At 38.7% G+C, this 22,152-nt stretch overlaps 1 protein-coding gene across 5 annotated transcripts in view; it reads right to left on the bottom strand.

Annotated features, from left to right (window-relative positions):
- The window catches only part of CRAMP1 (cramped chromatin regulator homolog 1), a 51,129-nt gene that overhangs the window by 17,760 nt on the left and 11,217 nt on the right, over positions 1–22,152 (bottom strand). For 4 of the 5 annotated variants that reach the window (XR_008232821.1, XM_052772837.1, XM_052772835.1 and 1 more), the window contains exons 4-11: positions 20,503–20,656; positions 18,278–18,361; positions 15,520–15,568; positions 7,580–7,665; positions 6,724–6,847; positions 5,527–5,608; positions 3,183–4,448; positions 589–766 (exon numbers count right to left, since the gene is read on the bottom strand). Coding sequence is in view for 4 of the 5 variants with exons in the window: in XM_052772837.1 (XP_052628797.1) it covers positions 589–766; positions 3,183–4,448; positions 5,527–5,608; positions 6,724–6,847; positions 7,580–7,665; positions 15,520–15,568; positions 18,278–18,361; positions 20,503–20,656 (2,023 nt within the window). In the remaining variant the exon portion in view is untranslated. The remainder of the gene's footprint in view (positions 1–588; positions 767–3,182; positions 4,449–5,526; positions 5,609–6,723; positions 6,848–7,579; positions 7,666–15,519; positions 15,569–18,277; positions 18,362–20,502; positions 20,657–22,152) is intronic. The other variant, XM_052772836.1, reaches the window with a different exon arrangement.

Raw genomic sequence — 22,152 nt, 5'->3', positions numbered from 1 at the left:
TCACAGTTGTTCCTAGTAACCCTGACACCTTCACAGACTTTTCTAAAGTCATAAAACATTCACTGGCAAATGCAACAGGACTGAAGAATAGAACTGAAATTCTTGGTCTGCATGGCTAGGGCTCACAAGTTACAGCAGCTGTACCTTCTAGTAAAAGAAAAGGTAATTCATAATCATTCCATATTTTATAATGGCAGAATGGCGCAGAAAATTTCAGTAATTATTTTATCAACGAACTTTACACTATAAATTTACTCTCCTGCTCTGTAAGCCTTTACTCTCTTGAGATCCCATACCCTGTATCACTCAGCTGCTAACAACTGCTAGCATCTTCTGTTAAGAGCCACTCGTGAGAGCTCTTCTGGATTGCCAACTGTGTTACTGACGTGCATTGTTTTTCAAGATTCAAAGTAGTATTGAATTTAGGACAACTCTAAGGCAAATTAACACATACCAATGTTCTTAAACAGTTAAGTTCGTAAGAGTAGGAACACTCATTCTCCCAGTGTTACATTACTGGAATGTACTCATCACGGTCTGAGGTACTAATGGTTTGATCTCTTGAAATGGATTTTTATGAATACCCACCTGAGGAGCTGGAAGCAGCACCAGGAGAAAAAGTCTTGTTGCTGCGAAGGGCAGATTGATTTCGTGCACAACCTGGACTCCTGGTGCTGACAGCAATCACCTTTCCCGGAGGAGTCAGTGACTGCTCCTCTTGAGCAGGCTTTATAGGTGACGTGGCAACAGAGCTCATCTCGGGCATCTGAAAATGCACACACATTAAATGAATATTGTGTACTGTTACAACAAATACAGTGTTAAACTCATTCTACTTAGGAAGCTTAAAAAAAAATAAATCTGACATACTACAGTATCTTTAAGTACTCTAACCAACACCTCTGTGTGTGTGTGGTGGGCAGCTGTAATTCCCTTCCTGTGCATTTAGCAGTGTTAAATGTCATCAGTTCAATACCATTAATTTATGTTACAATCAGGTTAAGCCTCAACAAGCTTCACACTGTGCTGGACCACCCGAAGATAAAAAAAAAAAAACCAAAAAAAACCAAAGGTAAAGACACGGATTTGTCACAGTAATGGAAAAGGTGTTGTTTTTAATTCAGAGCAAAACTAATTTTCATAAAGTCTAACCATCCATAGGGCTCCTCTGGTTGGAAATACACCTGGACAAAAATGTTTTGCTCCTAATTCTAATCAAGTAGAGACCAATAGTTTTGAATTTTTTCCCATCCCTTCTCCTATTTCATACTGTAATACAGCAATAACAAGAGGCACATGGCAAGGTGCTTTACTAATTTTCCAGGCATACCCAGTTATTTCATTAAGTTGTTTAAACATTTTTCTAGAAAATGCTCCCTTTTAAGGGATCAGTCTGTAACCACAGGCATAAAATTACCCCCCCACACTTGACTGCAATGCAATTTGCTACAGTATGTTTTATGCTGATAATCTTCATTTACAGGAATGAACCACAGCACAGTTGGCCACTTTGGCTTTGTTACATATTGTCTTGAGAAATAGCAGGGATCTAGACAATCAATCCTTCCCCTGTCAAAGTACCCTGTGGCAAAAATATTATTGTTCCTGTCATCTTATGGAATGCAGAGGATTTAAGAGATAAAACTTTCAAAAAGTCCACAGTACTTTCAATTAGGCAGTAAATATCACCCTCGCCTCTTGAATATGTATCAGTCCCACGACATTCATTGCTGTAAGAAGACTATTTCTTTTTCTGAAACACAATGAGTATAAAGTGGTATTTGACAAATACAAGGTTACATTACTTCTTTTTATTGCAATGTACAATATGGTACATCTGAAAGAACTTTATTTTTCAGTAGCACTATGCTACTTTCATTAAGACACTAAGAGCGTTAAAGTGACAGGAAAACACTTGGAAATAATAACTGCTGGGTTTTTTCTCTCTCTTCCATCCCTCTCCGCCCCAGTCTAAGGAGATGTCCTTCTTTCTAGGTTGTGATTGCTTAATCATGTTATCCCTCGTTGTCACACATGTCACCAGAAGTAAGAGTGGATGCCAAAAGAGGAGACATTGTCACAGATCTGTCTTCAGTCTTAAAGTCTTCACAGTTCAAACAAAGTCTATATCTGGAGCTTTATCTGAGCACAGATGGTTTTAAATTTATAAAATCCTACATTCTATGTCTATAATATCAGGATCGAAAGGACCTTTGAGGGGGGTTAACTCTGCACCAACAAAGAAAGATCAAAGAACTACATGTGTTTGGGAATAGTGATACATTTGCATCCTATGCTGGAATACAATGCAAATAGCATCTTTAACTCATCATATCTCTATCACAGGCATTCAGTCACATCTGTTGAATTCAGTGTCTTTTTGGTCTTTAAAAGGATGTTTTACTAAGTTTCAATCAGTTGCACTCAGTGGAAGTGGCTGCCCAGGTATCATAGGGGCAGATCTTAAACATTGGTTACAATGCACAAGAAGGAAAGCAAGTTCATTCCCAGTTGTCTGCCTAAGGAAGAAAGTATTTTTCTGGGTCTGTTAAACAACTATCCTTGAGTCTGGGAACTTTTACAAAAATCACTGTGGCAGGTACAGTTATATTGGCTATGCTATCCCAAAGAAATAAAATTATTTTCACACTTACACTTAGTGTAATTTGAACTACATAAACATTGGAAATTAAGGGTTGCAGTTTTCAAGTGGAATATTAATCTCAACTAGGCTCCCTTTGTCATCTTGGCTCCATTTCCCACAAAAGGCTGGACCAGATGATCTTCCAAGGTCCCTTCTAACCTGGGCTGTTCTATGGTTCTCTGAACCTGAGAGAGAATAGAGGGCACCTACCTAACCTAACCTCATGACTGATCTTTTCAGTAGTCACATTAAATGTTCACTGTAATACCATTGAGTCTCCCAGCAAACCAGAAATTAAAAGATAGTGTAAAAAGCAAATGCAGCATATTGAGGAGAAGTCCACTCCGTAGCAAGCTGGGTTGTGGTGGTGTGGTTTTTGGGTTGTTTTGGGGTTTTTTTGTTTTTTGTTTTTTAAACACAGGAATCTCCAAGATCTTGACAAGGCTGGTCACTGATTTACTATGAAAACACGACTGGGCAATTATTCCCCAGATCAAGTAAGAGTTTAGCACCTGGAGCATGAACAAGAGCTACTTACTGGTTTGGGATTGACTTCAGTAGAGATGAGTTTTAAAAGGCAGTTTAGGAGTCTCTGCTTGTGAAAGGTGGTACATGCAGGAACAGCACTTGACTCGGATGTTTGCTCCTTAGCATCCTGGGTTTCTGGCTCCAGGACAGCCAACCAGTCATATTCCAGCTGCAACTTGTTCGGTTTGCCCATCATGAGGTAGACTTCAGCCAGCGTAAGGCTCTCAGAAGTTCTTAGACTCCATCCTTCTTCTCTAACCTGTTGAGAGAGCCGGCTTGGGTCATCCTTGAGAGACTTTGTACTAGATTGTCCCTGAGGTGGAGGTGGAAATGAGGAGCCCAGCTTCTCTTGAGAATCCTCCGTTACTGCATCTGTTATATCCTTGGTACAAGCATCAAGCTGCTGGCCCTGGCTGTGGCTAGCCTGAGTTTCATATCTGGATGGGCCACTGCTGGGTGAAGCCACACCACCTCTTGGTAGCTGTGAATAGGAGTCAGACGTCTCTGCGTTCCTCCCGCTTGGAAAAGCCACAGGAGAAGTATCATCAGCTGCTGGAGCAGATTCTTTCCCATGCAGTTTGTCTGTGCAAGAACATTTCTCTGGGACGATCAGGTCCTGACAGGACTTCATGTACCGTGGGAATGGATCGAGCAGAGAGAGTTCCTCCACATCAGGGATCTTACTGCAAGCACAAGCTGCGCTGCACGATGGTAGCACAGCTGCTTGGTCACTAGCCAGGGCCTCCCTGCCCTCCACACAGAAGGCCACTGAGCTCAGCTTTTCGTGGTTTCCTCCTGGATCTTGAAGTCCAGAAGGCGGTTTTTGGACAGAATTAGTGATGCCAAGATTTGCAGCTGTTCCTTCCACCAGGCCAGGCTCTGGGGCACCATCTTCAGTGCTTGCAGAAACTTCAGCTGTGGGCTGAGAGGTTCTGCTTGACTCTGTAGTGCTCTCTGCCCTTCCAACACCCTTACCTTCTGTTCCCCGTGTGTATTTTAGCTGTCCCCTAGCTGTCCCCTGACCACTCTGTATGCCTAGGATTTGTGCAGGGGGTAGTAAGTGAGAGTCCTTCGTGTTCTGTTTGCATTTGCCAGTTTCCTGCCAATGCACTGTGCAGAAAGCCTTGGAGTGGACCACTCTGGCTACCCCAGGCAGTGGAGTGAGTGTACAATTCTCTCCTGGAAAGAGATGGAGCATTACTTTCTCCTCTGAGAAGCCACCTCTTGTTTCTGAGTCTCTGGAGTCTTGAAGTTGCCGTTCTTCTAGTGTTTTTCGCTAAAAAAGATGCGTCAAAGAATACAACAATCATGTGCCCCTTCCAAAAAAGCACGTGGTAGCCTACTTTGCAAGTTAAAAAAAAAAAAAGAAAAATCCCAAACCAAACCAAAAAACATAGCTGATCAAGGGCACATTCTCTATTCAGCATAGGTATGAAGACTCTATGATCAGAAATTAAGTCCTTTTATGATGGTAAGGGCTACACTGAAGACCTGCTACAAGCACAAACTAAATCTCTGTTCCAGACAAAATTACTTCTCTCTGCTTCACTCACCATTGTAATGGTAAAAAAACCCCAACCAACAAACAAACCCCAACAAAACCAAGCAAAAAACCCCAACGTCACTGTATAGCAAAACAGACTCCCCTTTCTGTGCAGTAACCTCCAGCTTCCATGTTTTGACATCCTTCTAAGTTTCAAGTGCCATGCTGTTACTTCTTTCAGACTCACAAATTAAAAAGAAAAGCCTGAATTAAAGGAGTAAGAACAGGATATAGCACACCAGTCAACAGGAGAACAGAATGGCTGTTAACTCACAAATCCTCCTACTCCATGGATCAAAGTTCAGAGGTAAGGTAATCTCTAATGTAGTATGGCTCAGACAGCATATAGATACATAACAGATAGCAGCAGCTACCTAGACAAGAAGCTTAAGCCTTCATTTGGTGAAACTGCATAAAGCAAGCGGAAAGATCTGTCCTTAACCTTTTTGCTGCAACTGGAAACAAAATCATCAGTTATCATCCAGGCTTCTATGGTGGTCTCCCATCTACAAAGAAACAGAGTAAGCTCACTGTTTAAGGAAGTGAAATAAAGGCAGGGAGCTTCATTCATTACTAACTAGCTTTTCAGGGGATCACAGCAGAGAAGAGTTCAGATAAAAGTGGAATATTATGGGTTTTCCCATGAAAGGTTCCATTAGTGATGCTGAGAAACTGACCCCTACCTTTACTAAGCAAGGGCTGGTAAATTTATGAGATAGAGTCACATTCCCAAGGCAAAAATGAACTTAGAATACGAAGGTAATTGCTCCCAGGACACAGCATACAGAACAGAGTAGCAGAAAAAGGATACAATACGCACTTCATGGAGAGCCCACTTCTGCTTCAGGAACTCAATGAGGCTGGAGACCTTCCGATGCAACTCCACAATCATCCTGTATGCCAGATAAACAAATTAAGGAACAGAGAAAAAATTTCAGCAGAGGTTCAAATCACAGCCTCAATGCTAGAATGGGAATTAAGGGAAGAAACTGGCATTCTGTAATACAACCACAGAGAACACACCTACCACTCCCAAGCTCTAAGAAAAAAACCAAGAAAAACAAAAACATATGTTATCCCACAACCTTAAAATCTATGTAACTCACAACTGAGAAAGATCTAAAAGCCTGTCAGATAAATCTGATTGCCATGATTCAAGATACTAGTTTCTCCAGCTGGAAGAAGATAGCAAAAGACGGCAAGATTTAGCTAAACTGCAAAAGTGCAGGCAAGGCACAAAGCTACCACATGAAGAAAGAGAAAAAGGGGCATAAAACCCCCCCTGCAAACATTTACTTTTTGCTCCCAAAACATTTTACAAAATAAGCCTAATGGTAAAAATCTTCATTATCCTCTCTGCATGATCTTTAGTCGTTATACTGAAGTACTCTCTTTGAAAGAACAATCAACATCACAGAGGCCTCCTGTTTTCTGCCCTGAGTTTTGGACTAGATGTAAGTACTAGGATGAACAGCCATTGACAACACTGAAACAACAGCACCAACTACATTTTGCAGGGAGGAGATTAAGCTACAAATACCTTCCTTTCTGCTAGGATCACTGTGTTGCAGTTGACATGTTCAGAGTCTTGGTGCAGGCGCCTCTGACCAGTTTTACTTCCCTCCCCTGTGCCTCTGTCTCATGGTACATTCAATACAAATTTTAGTAGAACTAGTGCTGCATATCTCCACTTTACTTGCACTCTGCTCTGACAACTGGGTGTAAGTGGCACGAAGTATATTCATCTCCAACTCTAGTGGTTCCTTTCACTACTCAAATTAAAAGATATAAAGAACAATCTAATTTTCAAGTCTGGTATCTCATGTTTACAACAATCATTTACCGTGGTTGGACAAAGCCTTCAGAATAAGTACATTTAGGCAAACTGCACTATCACAGATGAACTGCCCAGTTGGCAAAGAGCACCCTGAAGAGACAGGAAGATGCCAGAATGCTGCTTATATATTGCCCTATTCTACTCTGAGCACCACAATCAGTTCTTCATTACCTAAGCCGTGGATTCTGGGCAAGACTCTGTACTCGAGCCCATGCATGATTATTTCGTGGCTGCAACTCCACAGGGACCTTGAGAGGAAGACGTACTGGCTTCTGGTCCTCTTCATCACTAACACCTGAAGAGAGATGAAGCACAAAGGGCATGTGTCAAAGCAAGGACAAATCAATCAGAACACTGTATGCTCAGTTACATGAAAAAAAACATCACAGACATCAGCATCACCTACAGACAACTTCAGCAGCTCAGCTTCACCAGTGGAGCCTGCTTCCTTTAGATTACTTCCTGTTCCAATAAGTTTTTTTTTTTTTCCTTGGACACTGCAGTGGTACTGGAGCTTCCAGTTGAGCAACCAGTGTAAAAATCAGGTGGCTGGAAACTTTGAACAAGTACAGTATTTCAGACCTTTAAACTGCACTGATTCTGCTTATTGGGGGGAAGGAAGAAGAAATAAAAAAAAAAAAAAAAATCACAGGTAGCTGAACTAGAGAAGGTAAAAAAAGTAAAAAATGCTCAATGCTAAACAACATACTACTGCTTATTCACTGGCACAAGGGACTAAACTTTGCACAACTGGTAAAGCAGTAGCGATCTTGTCTGGTATAGCTATTTCCTTTTCAATTTAGCTAGTGACGTAGTCCAAGACTTAGAGAGCTGGGTGGGCCCTGAAGTTACTGGGATTATACATGCAAACAGAGTAAGACAATAGGGACATATCTGTGCCCAACACAAATGCGAAATAGCACAAACTCCCTGGCCAGTGATGTACACATCCAAACAGGCCTACTCTCTCTCATATTCTTCTGACCATCTGTTAAAACCCTTTCACATTCCAGCGTCTCTTACTTACCATCTGGATCACAGAGTTTCTTCAAAGCCCTGCACATCGGAGCTTTGATACGAAGGTTTCTGCCTTTGTAACGAACAGTCGTAGCCCTGAATACATTGAAAGAGAAGTATTTACAGGCACCATTAATAAAAGTTTGTGGATACATACATATTAGGGACACAGAGTCAAATACAATCATGGCTATAGGAATGAACAAAGGAACGTAAGGGTTTGCAGCGCTAATTCACAAGAGCATTCAATCTTCTCTATCACCTCACTTTTCATTATAGAAATGCTATTATTGTGATCCTCTTCTTCCGGACTTTCATGAAACACTGGGCTGTCCACTTAGGGAGGGACTGCTATTTTATAAAGTGGACTAGAATTAAGTTACTTCGGTTGAAGAATACCCTCAGAGACAGCTTATTCATAAAAGACAAGTGGTTTTGCTTTAGTCTCCTCCTTATACTCCTAACTCTTAATTATGGGAAGAAAAAGATCTAAAGTTTTTGAAGAGTCTTCCATTCTGGAATATCAACACCGCATCTGTTGCAGAAATGAGGTCTAACAGCTTGTGCGGGAATCTGAACAAAGTAACTTTTACAGTATGATTTCACTGGCTTTTAGCTTTAGTACCACATTAACAGCTATAAAGATCCTTAAAAGCAAGAGGCCATTCTTCTCTGCACACAGTGGAACTATTTGATTTCTTCACTCAGTCAGCCCTGTTTTCTTTCTAGAGACTTAAAATGCAGGCATTGAAACCAACAAAATTACTGATGGCAGTATTTACTACCTAATAGTTCAAGCAATAAGGATCAGCTAGCATAGAAACAGCAGGATTGAACACAAATCCTTGCAAGTAAAATGAAAGAAGTTATGGAGAATATTCCTACAGCAGGATCTTATTTTTTCTTATGCTGTAAGGAAGACAACATCAGGCAGAAAGAGCACTTATCTGCACTGCTATGAGGGAAATGCACAAAAGGGCAGAAGTGAAGCCAGACCTGAGAAGATGGAGTTGATGAGGTGAGCAGCTCAAAAGTTCCAATTACTAAGCTGTAAACTTCTATAGATTCAGAATATCCCAGGGCTGGAAGGGCAGATTTCCTCAATCTGCACTGAGGTACCAGAAGCTAGAGGGAATACATTAGCCCTCACTCTTTCTCACAAGCTCTGACACAGAAGTAGTGATGGCTCAACTAATGAAGAGAGAAGAAGGCTCTCAAGTGCTGACAAGAAACAAGCAATGGTGCTACTTCAGAAAAAATAAAAAAGACCCAAGAGCACCTGCCTGGTTTTAAATAGTGCTTCCTATTTCCACATCTGCAACTGCAGACAACACTACAGCTGCTCTAACAGAAGCATTGTTGTTACCTTCCCTCTTTCAACATAACCCTAATTTGAATTGTTGGAAACGAATCCAACAAGATAGTGGGTCCCCCCAAGTACAATGGTCAATCTGTGCCAGTGGAAAGACTCTTAGAGGAGGACATAGTAAGACTCGTGGATATCTAGTCAATGACATAATGTAACAATGAGATGTAAAACTTCCTCCTGGTCTTTGCAATGGACAGCTTAGTCTTAATGAATGAGGGTCAATATCCTCGTCATTGTATTAAAGTACAGATATAATTTTATCAGAAAATCAGCATATTTGCATATTTTAGAAAATAAATCTCCTGAAAAAAAGTTTAATCATCTGCAGCTAGCACCCTCTTTTTTTTTTTTTTTATGTGTAAATAAACCGAGTTTCAATACAAGTGCAGACAAGATCAGTATGAATCAACCCAAACTCACTTATGTCAAGTCAACAGGGACTGCAATGTTTGAAGACAGGAAACTCGACTACAAATTCTGCTGCTCTCAAATTTAGCTGGTCAATGTTTGGACAGCTTCTGTCTTGGGTCTGAATCTTTCGGTGGAGAACCTCCACTTTTCTTTGCGAGCCCAAACTTTGGTCTCAGCCAGCAGTCAGAAGCAGCAGCCTAGTATAAAAGCGCCTGGTACAAAACCTGAAGGACTTGGCAGAACCTAGAGCATTTGCAGTAAATGAAAACTCTAGATAGATTTCTTTGTCCAGTGCTTATTATTATTTCCTCAAAGAACAGTAACTAAAAAAAATCTGAGAACTAAAGGTCTTCAACTTTTACTGTAGCTCCTAGAAATCACTCTTCCTGTTATACAGTTTTCTGCTAAAGTAACACATCCTCATGATTCATAACAAATACCTTTTGCCTTTAACTACAGGGATTCAACAAAAGCTACATTTACTCTATTACCACTAACACTGTTCATCACAGTAAGCAATTTTATAAAGCTCATGTTGAGATGATAGGATGCATGAATGCACCCAACTACTAGAAAACGTGAAGTCTGGGAATGTAATAGAACAGTTTTACGGAACACAATGCTGCTGCACGAACAGGCCAAGATTATTGTCTTCCTTGCTCTTGCAAGGAGTTAATTACAGCATTATAGCAATCAGAACTGCTGTAATGATTTCTTTGCTTAGTTAAGACATGCCTAGATGTCCCCCCCATTCTAGTGGAAAAGACAGTTTCATAATAGCCTCACACACAATCCACTAAAGCCAGTGAAAATAAATCCAATAATGCAATGCACCTTGAAACAGGTTGCTAAATTGCACTACTACTTTAGGACAGCAAATTCTTTTGACTACTTGTGCAAGCTGAGACTCTCCTCCTGCATCATGATTTTAGCTAATGCAACACCTTTTTATCAAATGTGCCCTTGAAGTAGCTACATTCAAGTGAAGAGTCAAAAATAGCATGAGTATTATTACTGTAACTTTAACAGTGTAAGGGTATAAATGAGAAGGGCTTTGTGGGGAGAACATTATTTCGTCTTATATTAACTGGTATGACTACATAAAACAGACAAGCTTTGTAGAAATTGTTCTGTCACATGACTTGAAGGTGACTGAAAGAAGGGCCTGAATGCTCAAAAGCCTACTTGATCCACCTAGAACAGCTGAACTAATTTGATCAAGAAAAAGAAGAAGAAAAGCACTGCTGTTGATTTTTCATATTTTCCATTTCTCTTAAAGAGCCTAACTAGTTGGTCATAAAGCATTTATTATTAAGTCAGGCTTCCTGGCAGTTGGTCCTGATCTATTTGTCTACTACCTGCTCAACTGCACCTTGGCTTGCAGATACCAACTATCTGTTACCACCACAGAGCAGCTCACATATGAACAATGGATCAGCATTATAAGGTCCTGGCTGCATTTGTAGCTATGCTTAAAAGGCAGAGAGGGGAAAAAAAAAAAAACCCCACCCACCAAAACCTAGGATAAAAGCCAGAAAAGAAGTGTGAAAAACATATTATGGAAAAAATACTAAAAAAAAAAAAATCTAGGAGAAAAATCATATTGGAGGAAAGAAGACAAATGCAAAACTGCTGATAGCCCTAAAAGAGGAGCAGGAACTATGGTACTCCCTGAGTACTGAGTGAGAACGGCACAGTTTAGAAGTTAGCAAAGTACACTGTTCAGTAAACGAAAGAACACAGACCACACAAATTGGGCAAAACAACGTTAAAAACTTCACATGGAAGTCTTCACCCTGGCACTACAGCACTCTTTCATGACTACAGCCATCAATACTTTTATTTTCATTGTTCCCTGAAATACATTTTAGAAGTAGCATCCCAGCTCTCTAGATTCAGGTGTTGTGCTTGGAGAGTCAGAAATAATTCCCCAAATTCCCTTTTCCATAAAGTATGATGGGCTTCAAGCAAACTAGGGAGAGTCTGATAATAAGTTATGCTTTAAACTAATATAAAATTAGATATATTTAGAGACTGTAGTTTCCTAATTGAAATCCATGGCTGGGAGGCTGGAAAAAGAATAGTTCTACTAATTTAAAAGAAAAGCACGATAAAAAATGAGACAGCTTGAAACAGAACTACTCTTATTTTAGCAATACTTATTTCCTTCTCTTCCCTTCCCTAGATCCTGGATGTCTCCAAATGCAGAAAATGGTAAATCTTAAAAAAAGTTATGCTACTGAATATGCATTAAGAACTACTAGTATAACTTGAGACCAAGAGCATATTCTACCTACTTAAAAAGACCTTTTTTGTATACAATTTTTTTCAGGATGAATTGCAATTTTATTATCAAGATTTTTAGGGAGTTATAAATACCCCTCAGCATGTCAAACAGCGTTTACAAGGAAATCGAAGGCAATGAAGGATCACTCCCACTCCACACAAAGCACACCCAGGAACTGAACCAGCCAGATCAATCAATACGTGTTACAAGTTTCTGTCTTTAACGGTCTTTCTTACTTGTGATACTAAGAGCCTCTCAGGTTGGAGGGCAAAAACACATATGCTAACAGACAGGCTAACAGTAGTACTGTGCTTTAACCGTTGCGTATTTACAGTATTTCTTTAATTATGTGTTTGTTGTGGTTTGTTTGGGATTTTTTAACCCATCCACAAATCCTACAGATCTACAAACATATCCAGAAACTATTTATATTTCTTCAAATCTATTTTTTTATTAAATGTAAAGATTGTTACAAAACCTAAGTTAAATTAAAATGTTTCACTCCTAAAAGTGAAACAAAACAAAAAAGCTTTGGCTTAAGTTTATCTAAATAGGTTTCTGAGCAGTTCTGATATACTGCCAGAAATCTTTTTTCATTGTTATATATCCTAATCACACAATCCAATGACATATCGTTGCTGTAATAAAAAGCTAGCAACAAAGGACTGGACAGAAAGTCATTCAGATTCCCTGTAATTTCTAAGGGAGCTTTGTTTCGTAGTTGTCTTGCTTAGCGATTCTGAAAGCTTGTTCAAGCAGTTCATGTGGGCCAGTGTTGACATGAGTATGCTAAACTACTCAGACCAGTTACAAAAGTGGATAGAACAATTCTTATCTTCCCCTTGCATTTATAAATATCTAAACTTTGATGAAGATCTCCAATTCATTCAGCTACAACTGTACCAAAGGCTATGGTCTAGCCTGATTTTACATGTTACTGAAATTCTGAAGACAAGTAGAGAGACGTATACCAGTGAATGGCCTTAACTTCAATGACCAAACAGGGACATTTCACACAAAGATTTTGTCGTTACCTGAAACTGCTAGTTGATTAAGTTTTCAGGCACCATTTAGTATCTGTGACCTGTGTTATAAGCTCAACTAGGAAGACTTTAAATATGGTTTCCTTATGAGCACCTCACAGGATCATTTGTTTTACCATACACCATGTAATTATCACAGAAAGCCAGAGATGATGTGTAACATAAGCAAAATAAGCACTGAATTAGAATGTGTAACTCCAGGGTCGAGAGTCGTCCCGCAAATAAATTGCCAGGTAGCTCCTCACAATCTTAGCCTCTCTTGACCTTTCTTACCAATTAAACAAGGCTAATTATCTTCTCCTGAAGTAGGTAAACATCAGAATAATGCATGTTCACAGTCCCCATTTTTAATCGCTTTGGATTCACTTTCACTCAAGACTTTCAACATAGTGACAAGCCTTACAAAGTGCATTGCACTCAGAGGAAAAGGAGGACTATCACGCTTGAAAGAAATGTGTTAGGAACTGAATAAAAGAACTGCTTACAAATAAGAGAGGAGGACCATAGAATTGTAATATCACTGAGCAAGATGGAAAGTTTAATCTAATGGGATATATGCAATGTGCTTCCTTGTGTGAGATATGAGGCTGCCCTGCACATGCAGGGGATTAATTCAGATGATGTAGACATCCAGGTGGTAATGAAGACGAAAAAGTGAACATTGTTTCCCTGCACAGTTTGCTCCTCTTCGACTGACAAGGTTTACCCACCAATTGGGTAAGAGATGCAGGAGAAAAAGGGAAGCAAAGATGTGTCTTCCATCTGGTAGACAAAAGTCCTATACAAGAGCAACTATTTCTGAACTGCCTAAGAATTTTAATATTATGTACACTCTAGTTTTTGGTTAGAAGATTAGCATTAGTATTTTCAAATGCAAAGACTCCTGTTTTCAAAATGGTTTGTCACAAGACTGGCTTTTACAGAATAAACACCTAGACTTCATAGAAATCATTAGCCTTCATTAACAATTAAGAAGAATAGCTAAGGCCTTAATCATGTGAAGTGCTAGACTGATGCTACAGCTTGCTAAAACTCATCAGTCTCGTTTATTATGGTTTAGTCTATTTGGATGACACAGTATTAGAAAGGCTCTCCAGCACAACAGAGACACCAAAACGACATGCTACATCCTGAACTCTACAAATATTCAGGACACTAGGGAAAAAAGGCTCATCCCAGGGCCATTTTAGCTGATAACTCCAATTTAAAGAAGTAATTGGCTTTAAGAATCATTTTGTTATATGAAAAAAACTTACTGGTAAGATTTTCTTAATTGTACAAAACCCAAACCAAAGGGCAATTTCTCTTCTAATTTCAAACTTCACAGTTAACAAAAGAAGGAACAAGTAATTTCATAAATAATCATATTCAAGACCTGCAACAGAACAGCACACTGTACAAAGTGCATCTCCCAGGAGATTAAAGGTTAATAAACTGTAAGGAACTCATTTGGAAACTCAGTCTGTGAACAATAAAAAGGCACAACAACAAGTACCCATTTTAGGTAAAGTCAAGTCAAAAAGTCAGCAGCTGCTGAGTGGGCAAACCCTCCTGTTTACAGTAAAGTTTATTTCATCAATAATTTGTCTGCTATGATGAAGCACCCTAAAAGCACAAATGCCAAAAGTAAAAAGGTATATGTAACAGACAGAAAATAATACTATTTTCAAATTGCTTTTAAAGACATGATTAGGACAAACCAGTGCCTGCTGAGTGATGCCTGCTTAATGATCATACTCCATAAAATAACATCCTTTGAAAGAGATTTCACTTTAGAATACACAAATGCTAAAAGGACTACTTCAGAAAATTTTACATACAAATATATCAGGTATTCCCTCACTTCTAATAGTACAGCAGCTTCTAACCCCTTCTGTATTCTAAAAGTACATCGCCAAGACTGAACCCCCAAATCCCACAATTCTTTCTTGAAGTGAAAGAGAATACTTGTTCTTAAAGTCAAGTAGATGCAGAAGCGACTGGAGGGCTGAAGCCTATGGTGTACTGGAAGTGTCATTTCAGGTCTGAAAGTCAAGACTCCTGAGCACTGTTGGCAGAACTGTTTAGAGATGAACCCTCGCTACAAGAAAGACACTGAGGTGCTGGAGTGTGTCCAAAGGAGGGCAATGAAGCTGGTGGAGGGTCCAGAGCACAAGTCTTATGAGGAGTGGCTGAGGGAACTGGGGTTGGTTAGCCTGGAGAAAAGGAGGCTGAGGGGAGATCTTATCGCTCTCTACAACTACCTGAAAGGAGGTTGTAGCGAGGTGGGGGTCGGTCTCTTCCCCCAAGTCACAAGCAATAGGACAAGAGGAAATGGCCTCAAGTGGTACCAGGGGAGGTTTAGACTGGATATTAGGAAGAATTTCTTCACCGAAAGGGTTGTCAAGCATTGGAACAGGCTGCCCAGGGAAGTGGTTGAGTCACCATCCCTGGAGGGATTTAAAAGACCTGTAGACATGGCACTTAGGGACATGGTTTAATGGTGGTTGGCAGTGCTAGGTTAACAGTTGGACTTGATGATCTTAAGGGTCTTTGCCAACCTAAACAATTCTATGATTCTATATTCCCTGTAGTGAATCAATATAGTTATAACGTCAGCTTCTGTAAAGAATTCTCATTTCATTACCTTCTTAAAACCCACCCATCATTTCTTACTAATAACAATTAATGGCTTAATGGAAAAGGGGAGAAAAAAAACACATACAAAACAAAGAATGGAAAATGGCAAACTACAGCTCTAACAAAGTAAGAAATGCCCCCTAGACTCTGGATCACCAATTCAACAATCAAGCTGCTGAACAACCCAATTTTAAGAGTTTCAGGAATAAGTTCTTACTTACCCGGCTTGAATGAGCTCATTGAGTTTAGCTGCGTTCTTGTCATCCATACCTTTACATGAAATGGGATAGAACAGTGAATTAGGATTTAAAGTGATATAGTCATGACCTTTTTTTGTGTCCTGTTCTGAAGGCTATTACATTTCATTCTTACATAGGATTAATGTGCATAAATGTGCTGTAACATACCCTTTCTGAAAAGTTTCTGTTTTCGTAACGTGCAAGCTTTATACAATCCTTACCATGAAAATTACATTTTACTCATGGATTAAATGACCCTAGTTTAGGCACTACAGTCATCTTGGGTTGCTGGGCGTTAATCTGACACTGCAGTATTAATAAGAAAAGCTTCCTCATCTTCCTGCTCAATCTCTGTTGCTAAGGCAGCACAGCATAATGAAAGAGCATCAAGCCCTCATAGTACTGAATGCAATAAAAAAAGTAAACAAAAATATCAAAATGCACATGTAACCCACACTTTTCTTCTATGTATTATACAGTACATTTTTAAATGGACATTATGGTAACTTGATTTATATTCCCTATGATAGTTAGGCCTAGATCTATTTACTGAACAATTAACCTCCCTCTGGCAATGTTGAAAGTATTCCTGACATGTTTTCATGTCTCAATAGCTCTACAGAAGTCATCTCAATTTCTGGGAAGATGGGACTAGGTGAATACCACAAGGGGGGGGGGGGGGCGGTGCGTGGAAAAGGGGGGGGGGGGGGGAGAGAGAGAGAAACTACTTTCACCAGCTGCAAAACAGACCTCTCATAAACTGGCTGTAGAGGCTTGCGGCTTAAGCCCATTTGGTCTTGGAGACCAGAATTTTCCAAGTGACAGTGGGTAAAATATGTAACCAAGTACCAAAGTTATAAAAAGACAGAAGCACAGAGTATGCATGCATTGCCATGGTGACTGTGTGAAACCTTATTCCCAGTCATAGCAAGGAGGGTCTGTTGATGCTTTTAAAGACAAGACGTGGACATAGGGAAGAAACACTAATGCTGATTTCTACTGACAATGCAATCTGTCTTGCCTCTGCAACTTCTTTGTCATGAAACAGTTCAAAATTGCTTCTCCAAGATGAATTAACACACTGGAGATCTTTGAACAAACAGAATAAAGTCAGTATGAACATTCACAACAGTCTTGTTCATGACATTACAGTAAAAATCTCAGGCGAGGAAATAATATAGCAAAAAAAAAAATCTGCCAAAATACCACGATTCTGTTAGAAATTGTACACATCCACTCATTAAAGCTTTCTTGTCTTTTTCACTTTACAACTAGTATGACTTTACAAAGAAGTGAAAGTATTTTGATGATTTTCCATGTCTCACAAATTAAACAAAACATGTAGAAGATGCGCTATGATATAACACTGACTCTACAAAAAACTTGGGGACAAATAAAAAAAAATACAGAGATAAGGTATATGTGCATGGACTAGCGCATACAGTGCATGTTCTTCTGCCCATTCTCCAAGTTAGCTGCATTAGAGCTGTCTCTAGTCTGGAAGCCATAAAGACCATGAGAACCGTACCCCAGGCTGCATAAAAAGCAGCGTGGCCAGCAGGTCGAGAGAAATAATTCTGCTCCTCTGCTCTGCTAAGAACCTACCTGGAGTACTGCATCCAGCTCTGGGGTCCCCAGCACAAGACAGACATGGACCTGTTAGATCCAAGGGCTGAAAGAACCTCTCCCATGAAGAAAGGCTGAGAGGGTTGGTTGTTCAGCCTGGAGAAGAGAAGGCTCCAGGGAGACCTTCTTACTTAGACAGGGCTTACAAGAAAGATGGATGCAGACTTTTTAGTGGGACCTGTAGTGACAGGAGAAGGGGTAATGGTTTTAAACTAAAAGAGGGTAGATTCAGACTAGATATAAGGAAGAAATTTTTTTACAGTGAGGGTGGTGAAACACTGGCACAGGTTGCCCCAGAGAGGTGGTCGATGCCCCATCCCTGGAAACATTCAAGGTCAGGTTGGACGGGGCTCTGAGCAACCTGATCTAGTTGAAGATGTCCCTGCTCATTGCAGGGTGGTTGGACTAGATGGCCTTCAAAGGCCCCTTCCAACCCAAACCATTCTATGATGCTATGAACATGGTACTAAGCCTAAGCTCAAATATCTTGCTAATGCAACTAATCAACTTCTAGAAAATGGGGGAGCATTGGTAGGGCATATACTCATCTGTCTACACCCAGCCTTGCAGACAAAACCAGCCTCCAGGATTGACAAGGTCAGAATGTATCTTGGTTAGCCAGTAAAGTTGTTATTTCTGTTTATGATTTGTAATGCTTTTTCATCTTCAGGGTTCAATAAGTAAAGATTTAGAGAATGACTTAGAGAAAGGCACCATCCCAGATTTGGATTGCATAGGCAGAAATAATTGTGGGTGCAAATGAAATCATTTACACATCTAATTGCTTAGTTTGCAATAACAATAAAATAGACAGATAATCTAAGCTGCGTATACATTTACCTGTCATCTGTGGGTATTACATGCACTGCATTCCACAGATAGCAAAAGCTAAAGAAATGTCAAAGAAAAAGGGGACTAATGCAACAGACTAAGAAGGTCTTTAAAAAAGAAATACATTTAATGAAAAAGCAGTACCACAGATTACTGCAATAGAATGCAATGAATACAGATTCTGAATAACTCAAAAGTGAAACTGTACTAGACATTGCCAACTTCAAGGGTAGACGCTTCTGATTCTACCATATAAAAATAATTTTATGTCATTCATACTCACATCCCCCGATCTTTTTCCTTAGTTCCCCATAGCAGATTAAGCCATAAAGCTCCAGTGAGGATTTTTTCAGCCCTTGAGAAAACACTGAAAAGCAGAAAAGGTTTAAGTGAGATACAGCTTGCAGATACTCATACACAGCTACATTGCAGATACTCATTTCAACATTGAAAATGAGATAATTTGTATTTTCAATGATGAGACAAACATCGATGGTAAGACTAAGTTCTGTTTCAAGAAACACTATAAAGACATAGGTTCACCAATTTCCTTTTGGTGACTTAAATCTGGGAAATGCAACATTTCTTAGATTACAGAAAAACCAAAACATCTTCCACAGAATTTAAACAAATACACAACAGTTCAATATGCAAAATAAAGCTAATTCATAATAAAGCTAACTCTAATATCACTTAACTGTTTACAGTTTCTAAAGGAAATGTCCAGATGCCCCCAAGAAAACACATACAGAACTGTCCTTATATGAAAATTAAGAAGTAGGACTGAATTTTCCAGAAGACAGAGAATGTCTTCTGGGCACATGAATGCATCTGGGAGATTTAATGCAAATTCTAGATTCTAAATTTTCATATGAAGAATTGCACATATTTTATTCAACAAGTTTTTTTTTCTCCTTTCTCATCAACACCACGAAGTGCAGATTAATATTGCTAATAGATCTAAATATCTATGACAGCAAGGAAAGACAGTCTTGTGGTTTACAAATCAGATGAAAATATTTATTCTTGTCTATTCGTCAAGAATTCAGTTCTCTCTGACTTGCAGACTCATTTAATTTCAAAATCCAGCCCTACGTATTTCTACCAATACTAAAGCTAATCAAACTACTGCACTAATTCTTAAATTCCTTCAGCCAATGAGATTTCAGACCTTAGAGGTATAGACACAGAACTGTACATTAGCCAGAAAACAGATGAAGTTCCTCCATGACTTTGTTTTTTTTAAAGTACTTCCATGCTGTGTTTGCTGTAACATTTGTTTTTAAGTAAAATACTAATGACTTGTTTCACCTTAAAATGCTGTCTTGTTTTGAAAACGGAACTCAAAAATACACCTTATGACAGGTATTTTACATGTGTGACTCCTCCTTTAGATAACCTAATCTCAGGAACAGACAAAACAATTTCATAAAGAGACTACATTATACACTATGTTTGCATTCCTTCAGCTTTTTTCTAGTCATATCCATTTCTCATTAATGACTTATTTTTAATTTGAGAGGCTCTGGCCACAAATCGTATAGATTTAATTTACTATGCAAATCTTTGCTGATGTTAAGGAGAGTTCTTTAAAGACCAAAAATTTCAACCACCATGAAACTGCCATGATTTATGCAACTTAGAATATAGCATCAGAAGGACAGGAAAGCCCTGGAGATCTTTATTTAATCAACAAGCTAATGGGAGAACTGACATTCTTCATACCTTAAAAAAAGTCTAAAGAACTGGGTCTTAGTAAAATCGGTTCGCTCTGAAATAGATTTAACTCGCTATTCAGATTAGGCTACCCACAAATTGACTTGAATTCTCACTGCCTGCTACTGAATAGTACGCATTTGATAAAAATCAACTACCAATTATCATATATTACTATTATTTTTACAAAATACCACTAGCAGTTCATATGACTTCCCAATTTCCTTTTTGCTCAACAAGATGGGGAAGGAGAGAAAAGAATGGAAAGAGGGGAATATGGCACCGGGAATCCTAAGTTACTGAACCAACGATACAATTTCAGGCTTATTTGAAGTGTGAACAAGTATTTCACCATTTACACTTACATCAGACTATTTATTTCTACCTTCCCCCAAGAAGTGCAAAGCAGTGCTGGAGTCAATTTGCTCAATAAAGTCATGCCTGACTAACATTTAGGCAACTGTCCTCAAAGGTGTGTTCTTGAGAATAGAAAAACATTTTCTTGAATCTGGCTTTTCCCTAATATTAATAGTAGGATCAGCATTTATTATGGTGTGGTGAATTCATATAAAAGCAGTGATACAAATACTAGTTTTTGAGAAGTATTTTTCAAAAAACATGAACCACAGTACGGCCATGCTAACGAAAATAAGACATGTTCAAAGACAGCCTATTCAGTATTTATTTTCTCATCTCCACCATTCCTACCCTCCCTGACAGCACTAAAAGGCAGGACTCCAACCCTCACAAGACTGTGAGCTCTATCCTAAGCCCATTTCATTGCATACTAACCATTATCAAAGTCAATGTACTTTGAGATCTTGTGCCAGGTGCGGTAGTAGAAATGGCGGACCTGTTCCTTATTCTTCACCATGCTTGCTGGTTTGCCTTTCTTCTTGTATTTCAGGGCAATGTTGTTCTGGATGGCTTCAAAGTCCTTCCCATGCTAAGGAAAAAATAAAACAAATCCAAATACTCAAACCCAAACTTGAATCTTGTCATAAGACAACTCAAACAACATGAGGGACTTTGGGGTTCTTTGTGGGAAATTAGATTTCACTGGTCATAAACAAAATTCTTGGGTATCAGAACTCAACAGCAAAAGGATGACACTGGTTTCCTTTATTTTATATAAAATGCATTATAGATGTCAAATAAATTACTTTCCAATTTCTTGAACTGTTTCAAAATAGAAACTGCAAGTTGCTAGCAAACTTAAAAAAACCCAAACAAACCACTTTACTTGTAAATGTGGTAAGTAGCAGAACTGAAAATACCAACTTTCTCACTTAGCTTTCTTTACTTTCCTCTATTTTCCCCCCTTCTCCCTCCTACCTCCATTTCTGACTAAGGTGAATGAAAAGCTTATTATATTTAACAGCTTCACTTTTATTTACAGTGAATTTCACGTTCCAGTTATTAGAAGTACAAAATTTGAGTTTCAAATAATGAAGGAAAATATTGTATTTTTAAAAAAACAAAAATAAAAAACTTCTTACAGAAAACACATTTTTACACTGTAGGTCATTCAGAAGTTTATTCTCAGGGCAAAAATAAAAATGAGACATCTAAGTATCCCTTTTAAAACTAGCCAATTCCTATAAAATCCTTGGAGTTCAAAAGAGGAAAATTTAATTTTATATACATTATCATTGAACTCCTGCTATCACAAAATTTCTTAGTATTCAAAATGCTGGAACTGATTTAAATAAAAAAAAAAAAAAAAAAAAGGTGAAAACCTCTTTTGAAAGGTAGTGACACAAAATGAATGGAAGTGGGGGACCAAACAGAGTCCCAAACCCACCTTAGAGCAAATTTTTGAACTTTTTCCTCAGCATTCAAAAAAAACCCCAACATGTTACACTTTCTTTGAGCGATGAAGGGACTTAAAAATTACATGGTTCCCACAAACATTACTGCAAGTCAGAGGAGTTAAAAAAAGAAAACAGCGTTTAAGTGTTCGTTTTGTCCACAAAACATATACATGTGAATTATGCCTACCACTAAAAAAAATATTTTTAAAAAGATGCACACATGCAAAGAAAACCCACCACTGCTGCTTTTGCTTACACCTTTAATATGTATTTTCATAACAGAAGTGCTCTTAAAATAATCATAGGAACAGGACAACCAGGAATACATCATACACATCATATGAGATAAAAGATAAGATGATCTAAATTTCTTTGTCTCTCAGCACTAGTACTGAACTGGCTCAAACCTTTTCATGGTGAAAGACTAAACACAGTGCCTACAATTCTTATTAGAATAGGACATATTTTCTTGTTTGGTAATATTACAGCCTAAGTGTGTTGCTTTTGAAAGTTGAGATGGGGACATTACTTATTTATTTCTCATTTAAAACAGAACCATAATTGAAAAATAACTGAAATTATTATAAACATTCATGAATAAAACTCACAAATATTTCCTGTGTATTTC

This window comes from Harpia harpyja, chromosome 21 (assembly GCF_026419915.1).
Source record: "Harpia harpyja isolate bHarHar1 chromosome 21, bHarHar1 primary haplotype, whole genome shotgun sequence".
Lineage (NCBI taxonomy): Eukaryota > Metazoa > Chordata > Aves > Accipitriformes > Accipitridae > Harpia > Harpia harpyja.
This window is presented reverse-complemented; position numbering and strand designations above follow the sequence as displayed.